The following is a 12,124-nucleotide window of genomic DNA, read 5'->3' on the forward strand; positions in this document are numbered from 1 at the left end:
CATAACAATGACACTCATTTGATGACCACAAGGGTCATCATTTTACTTCCGTCTAACTTCCTGTATTTTCGAAGCTTTTCACATTTTATTTTAATTGCGTAGCTCTTTATACACCACCTTGATCCGCTAGACGTACGTTTCGAATTTACTAAAAATAAACTCAAAGGCATTTGTTTTATTAAATTTTATTGTATTTAGAAGACAATCCGCGTTTGAACGTTACTATGGTAACGAAACGAACACGTTAGCTGACTGCATCCGCGAAGAAAATATAGCTGGTTGTTGCTGTCCCAGAATATCTTCAGAAATGGTAAACGGGCCTAATACATTTATTTGAATGTTCTATTTTCTTATATTCTATTTTACATAATCACTGTCAAGACGTTTGTGAAGTTCGGTAAAACGGTAGCTAGCTGGAGTTGGATAAACTGTTACTAACATAACTACAGGGAGCCAGAGATCATGCCAGTTGTGTAACTCCAGTTATCTATCTAGCTAGTTTCATTATTAGCTAGTCTACAGCAACAGTTAGCTAGCTAAGTTCTCTGCAAAATTAGTTAATGAAGGCACTTGTGTCACGTCGGTTAGCTTGCTCACTAGCTGTTCGTGTTATTGTAATAAGCACAGTCGTTAACTGTTGCGATAATACTGGCTTTCTGTTTTTAACTTGACAAGAGAAAGCTAGTAAAGCGATTTCATGATGAGCTATTGAACTATCTATGACTAGCTGTATAACTTTAGGTTTACTGGCTACGTGCACAACAACTAACAATGAGCACAACAGCACAAAGGCAGAAGCCTTAGCCTAATTGGGGTTGAACCTCCGTTTACCTTGCCGAGCAATCAAACGTTAGTTACCAGATATTGTGGATTGTCAATGTCGCTCCACAGAAATTAGGCCGTGTAATCACAGCGTGTAGTCTTTCAACTGTGACTAATCAAGATTTGAACCTATGGATGTGAAACTGGACAGATAGGGTTATAACTGGATTATAACCTTAATTATGTATATGTTGATATCATAAAATGTTTGAGTGAATTGCAAGTAATTATATTTAAAATGTATGATATCTTTCCTTGTAACGTTATGTATTATACATTATAGTTATATCGAAATGTAAGCTGTCTGTCGTTCAGCAGTTACTTTCGTATGTACTTTTCGCATATTCAATATTCAGTCCAGTAGATGGCAGTATTGTTTTTGTTAAACGACGCTTGTGTTGCGATACGTTCCCTTTTATTTGCATCGCAATTTCTAGATGTTTTTCGTTGTTGCTGCTTTTATCATGATGGACATATAATTGGCCCGATAATGCTGACATAAGGAAGGCTGCCACATATATTTCGATAATTAAACTGTTTGCAGCACTCCCATGTGCCATGGAAAATATTTTGTTCTAAAGGGTTACAGCAGCTTGTCAAAGCAAAAAAAAAAAAACCCCGTCATCAGAAAAGCACCAAATCTGATTGCTTTAGTTTGTCTTGTGCATTTTGCTGACAACTCCCCTTGATTTGAACTCCCCTGTGTCATATCGCTGCCTAAAACACATCACAGTGATCACATACTGTCAGATCAGGTCCTAGAAATAATGTTCTCAGTCAGCGAGAGATTCGCTGTTTGAAAAAGGGCTGTATTAGAGACTGTCCTCTGTAAGAGACAATCCTGCCATACCCTATTATATAAGCCTTTCCTTTTGGGTCATTTTTTGTAAGTTAGTTGGCAGTTTGTTAATTCACCCAGCACAGTTTAAATTAATTTAGTGGCTGTGCAGTTCCCTCCTGAGCTCTGCTGTTTAATTTTTCTTCTGTGACAGGCAATGACTTATGAATAATGAGGAATTGAAACACTGCTGGCATTGAATAATGGCTGTTTTTTGATTAATTTAAGCAATGTTTGCTTGCTGTTATGAAAAACATTTTCAATTTCAGACTGAGAAGTACTATAGATTGCATTTATTAGAAATGGTTCATGTTGTAGTACATGTAGCCTAATTGTTTACCAGCATAATTAGTCAATCCTATTTTAACAGCCATTATGCATGGTCAGTATTGATCATAGGTGTTGTAGGCTAGCCCTGATTTGATGAATGTTCTTGAATGAGGCATGAATTCACAGTTAGATGAATTTTCCCAGACTGAAATCCTGTTATAATTATTTTTTGCTTAAGGACAGTGTTGAGTAAACACAGTTATACCTCGTAAAGACAGTGGAATGTGAATTATATTTTTTCTGAAATTTACTTAGCGAGAGCATGGGTCCTGAACTTGGCTGGGGCAGTAGAGTTGATCTAGCTATATTTTCTGCTGTTGTTGAAATGATGTTGCAATAGCTGTAGAAGTAACTAGGTGGAATTTAGCTATTGGTTGAGAATTAGTTGGGGCTGGTTAGTTGATCTGTTGCAATTTTTGTTGACTGTGGCCTTATTAGGTAAGCAATTTCTACAGGGAGGGGGAATCCAAATTTAAATGTAAGCTTTTTGCATTCCTTTCCTCTCAGAAGCATTCCCTCCTCTCTGCATGGGCAATGGGCCTTTTTAAGGTTAAACAGCATTGACCTGGCTGCAGTCTGCGTGAGGGCGGGAGAAACCGTCTCCCGTCGTAGCGCAGAGAGACAGCGGGTGTCTGGGAAAGTGAGTCCGGCGAGGCCCGCAGGCAGCCTCAGGTGAAAGGCTTGTGCTGCTCGGAGTGGCGGGGAGCTGAAACGGAGACGGGCCTTCGGGTCTGGAGCCTGCCTCCAGGCTCTCCACAGGGCCCTCCTATCGCTGCTCCGCTGGGCGGAGGACCTATCCCATGCTGCACCTCTTCACCGTCATGCTGCGAATATGGCCTGTACTACTTTAGTACTAGTATTCATTTGTTAGTAAAGGTACATGTTTTTGTTGGAGTTTTACTGGTTTAATTATGTGCGTATAGTTGGTTTCATAATGATAGTCAACTAAAAATATGGATGGAAGTATTAAGTTTTGTTTCAGCCATGTGATCTTTAATGACCACAGTGAGTCTGGATGTCAGTTTGAGTTGCGTTCGATTGATAAGCCTTCTTCCGAGCCTGAAGATACTGCAGTGTAGAAGCGTAGTGCCGTATCCTCGTATTCTCTAAAGGTGTGTCACGTCACTTTCCAAGACTAACATTGTTAGACTGCAGGTTTATTAAAGGGATCAGAAACGCCTCAGAAGTAGATCGTTAAGAGAAGTCTTGTAGTTGTCGGCTTGCAGACTGCAGCTGTGTCAGGTGCTGGGCAAGCTGCAGATTCGCCGGCTTCCCTTCTGGGGAGTGTGAAGCGAGGAGACTGTTCGAGTGGCGGCCTGCCCTCTGAGGCTTTGCCAGCGGAGGACAGAGAAGGAGCCTCTTCACTTTGCTCAAATGTTAATATTTACTGTGATTGGAAAGCAGTGAGCCAGCCACAGCAGCCTCAGCTCTGTGATTAGGCCATCTGCTTCAGAAAGCCTGCTCTGGGACCGGCTGAGTGTCAGGGCACCCAAGCCAAGTCCACTTAACAAAGAAGGCTATTTTAATCACTAAATTGCGAGCACGGTCTCCATTTTTGGAGTGTTCCAGTCGATGTGTGCTAACTGGAAAAATAATTTCAGACCACATCTACTAATTGGGAGCGCGTGTGCTCTTTGGGGGAAAAAAAGTGTTAGCGTAGATCCAAATTCTCTCATCAGTGTTGGATGACTAAGAAGGCACAGCCTCCCTGTACGGGCTTGGGTGGACTATGCTGTTCGGCTGCAGTTATGAATGAGGGGGCTGTGCCAGGGGGTGGGGCTAGGGGGCGGGGCCTGTCATTCCAGAAGAACAACTGTGAAACATATTCTGGGTTCTCATCATTAAGTTCCTGGTGCTGTGGCCTCAGCTGGTGAAATGATATATAGGGGGAAGAGGCATCATCATCTGCTGCCCAGAGGTGTTTAGGTATTTGAACTACATGAATTGTTGAATACGTTCACAGCTCATGGTGACAGCTGTATTTTTATATGTCAAAAGGGATTATCTAATTCCAGCAAGCATTACATGTGCTTAGTATTATGCTCTGCTGTTCTGGTTTTAATATTTCTGTCAAATGATTTACATGCTGAGAGATGAGTTGTATGTGGTCAAGCTGTTTATCAAACGACACTCAAATAGCTCTCTGCAATGGACTAGAGTTGTTATTCTGTAGCTCCCACCATTAAGGTGTACTCAGTACCTTGATACTATCAGTGCTGCGGTTACTGGGAGAAGTTAATCACACAAATTATTTGGCCTCCCATTCACTAGGTGGCAGTGTGAATTAGGGCTTGCTGCTGCATTGCTCTGTAAAACTACTGCTATAGTCAGGTGGAATTACCAGTGTGCCTAAATCGTGAACTGTACATGGTAAAAGTAAAATGCACCTTTGCAGACACCTGTTTCTGTTTGTTTTTCCGTTGGTTTTCAGTGTAGACTAGGCTATATGACTGAATGCGCTGTTGGTGTCAGTACAGATTCGTGTGATCACGCCGCAAATATTGTTTTATAAACGAGTGCTCTTCAGCTGTTTTGTTGATGATTTTGTTTTAGTGAAGAGCTCATTTCCCTGTCCCCCCTCAGGAAGAGCGCTTCGCCTTTCTGGCTGAATGGTACGACCCCAGCGCCTCCCTCCTGCGCCGCTACCAGCTGCTCTTCTACCCCAGAGACGGCTCCGTCGAGATGGTGAGGTGGACGGTGCCGTTCATACAGGGTTGCTGCTCACACGTTGTGACCTCATGTACTAGCACACAGTTTCTGCGGCTGATTTAACATAGGAAATGGGAGGAACTGCTCAGCTAGGAGTTACTCAGGTGGTTTAAAGGAACTGGCTATGTAAGAATAAGCATTTGGATTGCAGTGTTACATTATGGGCGTTTAGCAGATTAACATCAGTCTAATAATGGGTAATGAATATAATGCCAGCTACGCAGGTTTTCATGTCATTTTATGTTGCCATCCTCTAGAATTCATGTGCAAGTTGCAGATATTACCGGCCATAAGGAATATGGGGACATCCTGCAGTAATTTCCTGTTATTTGCTTCGCTAGTCATTTGTGCCACCGTAAGATCTGCATTTTAAAGAGCCTGCAACACTGCAGGTTTTTGAGCAGTATTTCTCCACTGAATTAAGTCCAGTGAAGAGTCAAGCTAATTCTTTAATTCGGATAAAGCAGATCATCCTTCTCTGAGCCTGTGAATAAAGTTATTGCAAACAGGCTTTTTAAGAGGATTTCCCATATTAGTTCTGGCTAGGCGCACTAATGTTGACACCTAACTAAAAATAAATTAAAGCATAACAGTGGTATTCGTTCGTAATTCATACTTACCGGATGATGACAGTAATTTTGACCAGTCTCACCTCCAGACCATGGTGTGTGTCACTGCACTTAAGACTTGTGTCTTAAGTGGAGATACACTAAGCTACACTGTGTGCTGAATTTGTGCACACAGGGTAATTTGTTCCCCTCAAAAATGTATAAATGGTGTGACGTGTTGCTTGAGCTGAACCTGTTTCTCCCCCCTCAATGCAGTTTGATATGAAAAACCAACGCATCTTTTTAAGACGGACGAGGTATGAGGAGTTGAAGAAGGAGGATCTCTTCGTGGGCAACCGGGTGAATGTCTTCTCCCGTCAGCTCAGTCTGATTGGCTATGGGGACCAGTACACTGCCAGCAAGCTAGGCTGCAAGAAAGAGAGGTGAGCTCCCATTGGCCGCTTGGCTCCTTCATTTCCCTATATGCTACATCAGGCGTACACAGACTTATTCAGCGATGACCCAAATATATCAATCAATCCTTTTCGCGACCCAAAATGATGTAATTTCCATTCATGACAATTACTTGATAATTAATTGTTAAACTGCTGACAATAGCCATGCTTTTTAATACCGAAAAGCTAAATGAAAGGACAAAGTTACTGGAATTAGCAACCAATTAATCACAGAAAGCACTGTCAAATTAACAGTTTAAGGCTTTTTTAGTGAAGCATAGTCTGGGTACAGCGCTCAAAGCTGCCAGACAGAAAACCGGAGGATAAAATATTTCTTCTCATTAATTAATGTTACAGTTATTATCAGTGAGTCTCTTTTTAATGGGACATGTCAGCCACTTATACATTATACATTTAAACAAATTTCCAATGCTAATATTTCTAAACATTGCAAATGTTTCAGTGCTGCCAATATTTCAATAATCTTTCTTTTTTAGGTCAAAAGCTAAAAAAAAAACTAGATTGTGATGATTAGCTAAAGCTGTTGTCTGTCTTTTGTATGAACAATAAACAATACTAGTTTTTCGCTATTTTCTAGCGACAGTGGCACACTTAAGGACTGGACCAGAGCAGAATTGGGGTAGAGTCTGTGTTCTCTACCCATACCTTGATGGTATGCCTTGCTGTAAATTAACTGTGCCTGGTAGAATCCTTCGTAAAGCACTACATTATTCATTCCGTATTTTTGTCATTGTTTGTAGCTTTGAATAAGTGCTCACATGATTGTGTGCTAATGAAGGATTGCTCTTCATTGGATGCTGGCCACATATCCCTCCTCCTGATAGGTGTTTTTGGCAAGTAATCAGTCAGAATTCTGATGTTTAATATCCATTAACAACTATTCAAATCGCAAACTGTATAGTGTGTACCGACCTTTACTTGAAAACAGCTCAGTGATAACCTCAGACATACAAGTGAACACGATCCATGAATCTGCATAGATTGCTCTTTCTCAGTCAGCCTTAGGGCAAAATCTGGATCTGCGTCCGAACGCAAACAGAAGGTCACTGGCTCTGCCTCAGAGGGTTTGGAAGGAAGGATGCTTCATGTAGCTAATTGGGTTGTTTGGGTTGCTCTCCTCTAAGGTGGCTGTTTGCAAAGGCAGTGCTGCTTTGCGGTGCAGCTGCTGATAAATATTATGAGTGTGTGTGTGTGTGTGTGTGAGTATGTGTGTGTGTGTGTGAGTGTGTGCGCGTGTGTGTGTGTATGTGTGTGTGCATGTGTGTGTGCGTGTATCAGTGTGCTGGCTGCCTTTCTGCCCAGAGCAGAATATTGCTGGTGTGTGACGGCCATGACAGGCTTTTATTTGTGTTCAGAGCTGCAGTCTGATCAGCACGACTCACACTCTGCATCTCCAACGTGTTCCTGCAATGAATACTAAACATTTAATCTCTCTCCCTCTTTCTCTCTCTCTCACTTTCTCTCCCTCTCTTTCCTCTTTCTCTCTATCTCTCTTCCTCTCTCTTTCCTCCCTTTCTTCTCTGTCTCTCCTGTACACCGGGGGTTCCAGCCCCCCTCAGCCCCCACAAGTGAATGCATGCGTACCTGCTACACCTCATTTTAATCATGTGCAGTCATTTGAGATATAAATTTGACATATAACCTCCTTTTTTTTCCCCAGAACTCTCGCTATGATAAAGCCAGATGCTGTGACCAAGATTGGTGACATCATCCAGATGATTTACAGTGAAAACCTGCTCGTAACAAAAGCCAAGATGACAAAGCTATCGTGGTAAGAAAATAGCCTTTAAAATTTCATTGCTACCAGTAATTTACTTCTCTGCATTCACCTGATTTGAATTGCTACCATTAAGTATATAATCATTGATCTGCATATTAATGTTATAACACAGAAATCAGTTGTCAGTTGTGCCCAGTGTTTCCTGTTTTAAAAAAAAACCTTTTATATATTTTGGTTATGCGTCTAAGTAAATACTACGTTTATGTGTTTAAATGGACTCCTGCATGGGCGAATCAGAAGAGTTGTAGAGCGGGGCATTGGCAGAGGAGTGCATTAAAAGGCCGTTCGGCCGGCCCCCCCGGCCCGCGCGCGTCTGCTCGCTGTCCTTCCAAGCGGCCGCGGCTTTGTGTCTGTTTGTGTCTGTGAAACGCTGGCAGCACTCGGAGACGGGCTGTGAAATGGCCGCTCGGTCCCACATGCTGTTCGGCTCCTCGCGCTGGCGCTGGCAAACGTTAGGCTCTCGTAAATGGGGTCACCCTCATGCCAGCAGACTCCAGCAAAGTGAAAAGTAGGGGGATGTAGCTTCGGTTGCCCCGGGAAACCGCGTGGCACTGAAGGCCCCGATTCTGTAGAATGTGCTTTTGTGGCACCGCAGTGGAATTAAATGCTGCTTATTTGCGCTGCAAAAACCAAATAAAAAGTCAATCTCAAACTATTGGAGTCTGATCTTCTTATCTTATTTCTATTACTTTTTTGCGAAATAATACACTTTGTTTGTTATATCAGATATGTCTTTTGTTTGTTTGTTTTTTTTATAAAAGCACCATAGCGGAAATTGCTTTTCACATTTTCAGCAAATGGAATAGAGATCGTGCAGCACATCCTGGGGCCTGAGGCCGTCCTGCGTGATCTCATTACAGCCGCAGACTCTGAGCGCGCTCATGGAGCTCATCGTTTCTGAAGCAGCACTGCATAATACGAGAGGAAGCGCATATTCTGCTTATGCGGTCATCAGGGCATATCGCATTCCAAAAACATTAATCAGGCTTTCCCCTGAAGTAAAGCTAAAAAATAATAAAATGTTTCTTGAATTTAATTCCAGAAAATTTCCCAGGCGTGCTTGCATGTCGTGTAAGGCCGTGTGTGCCCGGGGAACAGTCCCTGTTTACGGCGACAGCAGATGGTGGCAGCATTACTCCATTTCGGCTCAAAGAGGAAGAGACTGTGGCTCCTCCTGTAGGCCCGGCGTCCGGGAGGAGAAATGGATGAGGACAGCGTTTTTTTCCTGCGGAGCCCGGAGTCACGGCGAGTGGCGGTGTCAGATCGGAGCGCGCTGCGGGACGCGGCTGGCGTTTTTAGCGGATGTCCCCCCCCCCCGGGGCGATCCGCGGCGGATTGCTCTGCAGTTCTCCCAGGCTCCTCTGCTCAGCAGACTGACTCATCCGTCACCTCAGGAGACTAGACATACACATTCAGCAACACTGCCCCCTACGGGTTGCCCAGAGCACCCCCATAGCGTTTCTTAAAGGCTACAGGGAATGTACACAGTGCATATTTCGAACCAACGTGAGGAAAATACCAACCACGTGCGCGTTCAACTCTGCCATACTGAACGTTATTGAGAATGTAGCTTGTTTCTTATGTGCGTGGCTAACTGCAAGAAACATTGGCAGTCACAGTAGGAAAACTGAAGAATTGTGAGTGTCGATATTCTAGCAAATTCCCGAATGAACGTTAAAATTAGGCAAGCTGAAGCTGTCGGGACTGGACAGATAGTACCTACCGTGAGCTGAGTTTAACAATGAGGCCTTGCTGCTCTGCTCAGCTAAACACTATAGGTATGTGCAATTATAGAGGTGTCTCCCCAGGAGATTTTACAGTGTATGGAAATTGGAACCGGCTCTTATCAGTAAATTCAGTTCCTTGACCTTCTTATGGAAATGCTGTCACAGACTGTAATATGCAGTGGGAAGTACTGGCTGTGGAGTCAATTCATCCCAGCCATTTTCCATGAAGCTGATCTGACGTGAGGTGTAATGTACTCTTTTGCGATACGAACAGCAGAATGACGGTTCAGTCGTGCGTTGCGTGGAAACTGCTGATTGCAGGAGGGTGATATGGGCAGTGTGGCCCTCTGTTTGCGGGTGAGTCTGGAACAGCCGATGTGAAAAGCAGCCGCGATGGAATGTGGTGATAAGCGGAAGGTGTCAGGGGTGCGATTCTTCACCCTGTTCATATGGTCTGATAAGGTTGTGTTTCTGGAGCCCTCCTCCCATGTCTATCTGTGCGGTTGTAGGAAACCACAGCATTGTCATGGGCTGCATTTTCTCAGAAGGTTAAATATTCGTGACAGCGCTGTTTGGACTCTCCCATGATAATTCTTCTGAGTAACCTTGAAGGAGTTTGGGGACTGCAGATGAATTTAGCTGGATTGTGCAGAGCATGGTGCGTGTGAAAATACCAGGTCAGCCGCAATGGCAGTTTCCCTTCTCATGGGACTCGTATCTTGCAGAATGCACTGTGCAGTGAATTAGTGGCTTATCCTTAACCCACCATCCAGCTCTGATGCATCGTTACATAACATTGTGGCATTTGCAGGGTCAAATAGCGTCCTTAAGTTTCTTCGGGAAAAAGCTAAGTAAGAAGACTCAGAAAATCTAATGATTAATGACATAAGATGTGAAAAAAGCATTCTTGTTCTGATGTCCCAGAATAACTTCACTCCTCAGAACCTGCACGGGGCCGCTCTCTCTCTCGTTAAGGGAAAGGAGCAGCAGCGTCATCATCGTCGCTGATGAAGAGGCTGGAGACCGGCGCAGCGCTGCCGTAGCCGCCGAAGGGGACAGGCCGCCACAGACCCGTCACTCATTAACCGCCTCCCCCTCTCTCTCTCTCTCTCTCTCTCTCTCTCTCTCTCCCCCTCTCTCTCTCTCTCTCCCGCCTCTTTCAGGAAGCAGGCAGCGGACTTTTACTCTGAACACCAGTCAAAGCCTTTCTTCAAGTGAGTGCGCTCGGCTCGGCGCGGTGCGTGAACGACTGACGCGCGCGGGCGGAGGCGGGCGGAGGCGGGCGGAGGCGGGAGACGGGGGGCCCTGAGGGGCCACTCTGGGAAGCCGGCCGCTGGCATCAGCAGCCCGCTGACATTGCTGTGACTTTGCAGCACGTCTGAGCGGGAGAAGTTTCGCAGCCTGAGAACTGCCGCTGTGTGAAAGCTGTGCAGCTACACGCTGCCAAAACCACACACACACACACACACACACACACACAGGGGCTGCAGTTACAGAGAGAGCCCGTCGCTGCAGAGCTCACACACTCTCTTAATGTGCGTGTCCTGTGGTTTTGAGATCGTGGGCATCGTTGTGTGAGTCAGGCGTTGGTTGAGAGCATGCCACAGCTTCACGTTTTATACAGTGATTGTTCGCACTTGATATTTGTGTTTCTGGCATGTTCGTGATTTAAGAAATCTGCATTCACTAACATTTTAACTGTGACAAAAATATTTGAATCCAAGCCCAGTTTATGTGGCTTTACCTCCCTAGATAAGTAATTTTGTATGTATGTCCTTCATAAGGTATTGCTTATTAGGAAATAAATCTGGCCTGGTCAAGGGTCACTTAGTGGAGAGTGAGTGTATCCTGTTGTGAGGCAATGTAATGAGTTACCTAACAGTTTCACACCCTTGACTGGCTCTCATGCTGAATGGCTGCTGATTGGACGCTGGATTTTGAGTGATGTGTCTCTCGTCCGCAGTAACCTTGTCCAGTTTGTGACCTCCGGGCCGGTCGTTGCCATGGAGGTCATGGGCGACGAGGCGGTGTCGGCCTGGCGGAAGGTCCTGGGCCCGACGGACTCCGCCGCGGCTCGCTCCGACGCGCCGCGCAGCCTGCGGGCCCAGCTCGGCACGGACGGCACCAAGAACGCCGCCCACGGCTCCGACTCGCTGGCGTCGGCGGCGAGGGTAGGCAGAGCTCCCTCCGCTCACCTCACAGTCGGTGGTTTGGGTTTCTGGAACATTCTAAACTGTTTCTGCTCAGAGAAAGCCTCATTCTCTCACCTCTCAGGTGGTGGTTTGGGTTTCTGGAACATTCTAAACTGTTTCTGGTCAGAGAGCACCTCATTCTCTCACCTCTCAAGCGGTGGTTTGGGTTTCTGGAACATTCTGAACTGTTTCTGGTCAGAGAAAGCCTCATTCTCTGCCACTTCCTGGGTGGAGCTCAACACGGCACCTTGAGAATGAAGAGCGGGTTGTTGCCAAAACACAAGGGTACAGGGGAGGAGAGTACATTTTTGAGAATATAACCTGTTAAAAAGGGTATACAGGATGTATAACACAGGGATCAGTTCGAGTGAGGAATATATATGCATATGTATCCCCCTTTGTACTACCAGGGAAGACAAGCTGTACGTTTTGTGAGCAGGTTCTGTGTTTTTTTACCTTTACCTTGCAGGAGTTGGAGTTTTTCTTCCCCTCTACCACGAGCGGTGGCCCCCCCAGCACGGCAAAGTGTGCGGACTGCACGTGCTGCATCATCAAGCCGCACGCCATCTCAGAAGGTAGCGTACGCTGCTCAGATCCCCCCTCTCTGCCGGGCTCTGCGGTCTCCTGCCTGTGCTCCACTGGGCCTGTGCTTCTCTGGGCCTGTGCTTCTCTGGGCCTGTGCTTCACTGAGCCTGTGCTTCT

The 12,124-nt window shown here is 45.3% G+C and overlaps 1 protein-coding gene across 2 annotated transcripts in view; it reads left to right on the forward strand.

Moving 5' to 3' along the window:
- Nucleotides 1-79: 79 nt before the first annotated feature.
- nme7 (NME/NM23 family member 7) overlaps nt 80-12,124 on the forward strand; it is a 46,827-nt gene continuing 34,782 nt past the window's right edge. Inside the window, exons 1-7 of one of the 2 annotated variants that reach the window (XM_035393831.1) lie at nt 80-310; nt 4,574-4,675; nt 5,524-5,690; nt 7,384-7,494; nt 10,394-10,444; nt 11,194-11,401; nt 11,892-11,997. In XM_035393831.1, coding sequence (XP_035249722.1) covers nt 308-310; nt 4,574-4,675; nt 5,524-5,690; nt 7,384-7,494; nt 10,394-10,444; nt 11,194-11,401; nt 11,892-11,997 — 748 coding nt within the window. In that variant the 5' untranslated portion in view covers nt 80-307. Of the gene's footprint in view, nt 311-3,891; nt 3,917-4,573; nt 4,676-5,523; nt 5,691-7,383; nt 7,495-10,393; nt 10,445-11,193; nt 11,402-11,891; nt 11,998-12,124 lie in introns of those variants that run through there. The other variant, XM_035393832.1, reaches the window with a different exon arrangement.

Source organism: Anguilla anguilla, chromosome 15, assembly GCF_013347855.1.
Source record: "Anguilla anguilla isolate fAngAng1 chromosome 15, fAngAng1.pri, whole genome shotgun sequence".
Classification (NCBI taxonomy): Eukaryota; Metazoa; Chordata; class Actinopteri; order Anguilliformes; family Anguillidae; genus Anguilla; species Anguilla anguilla.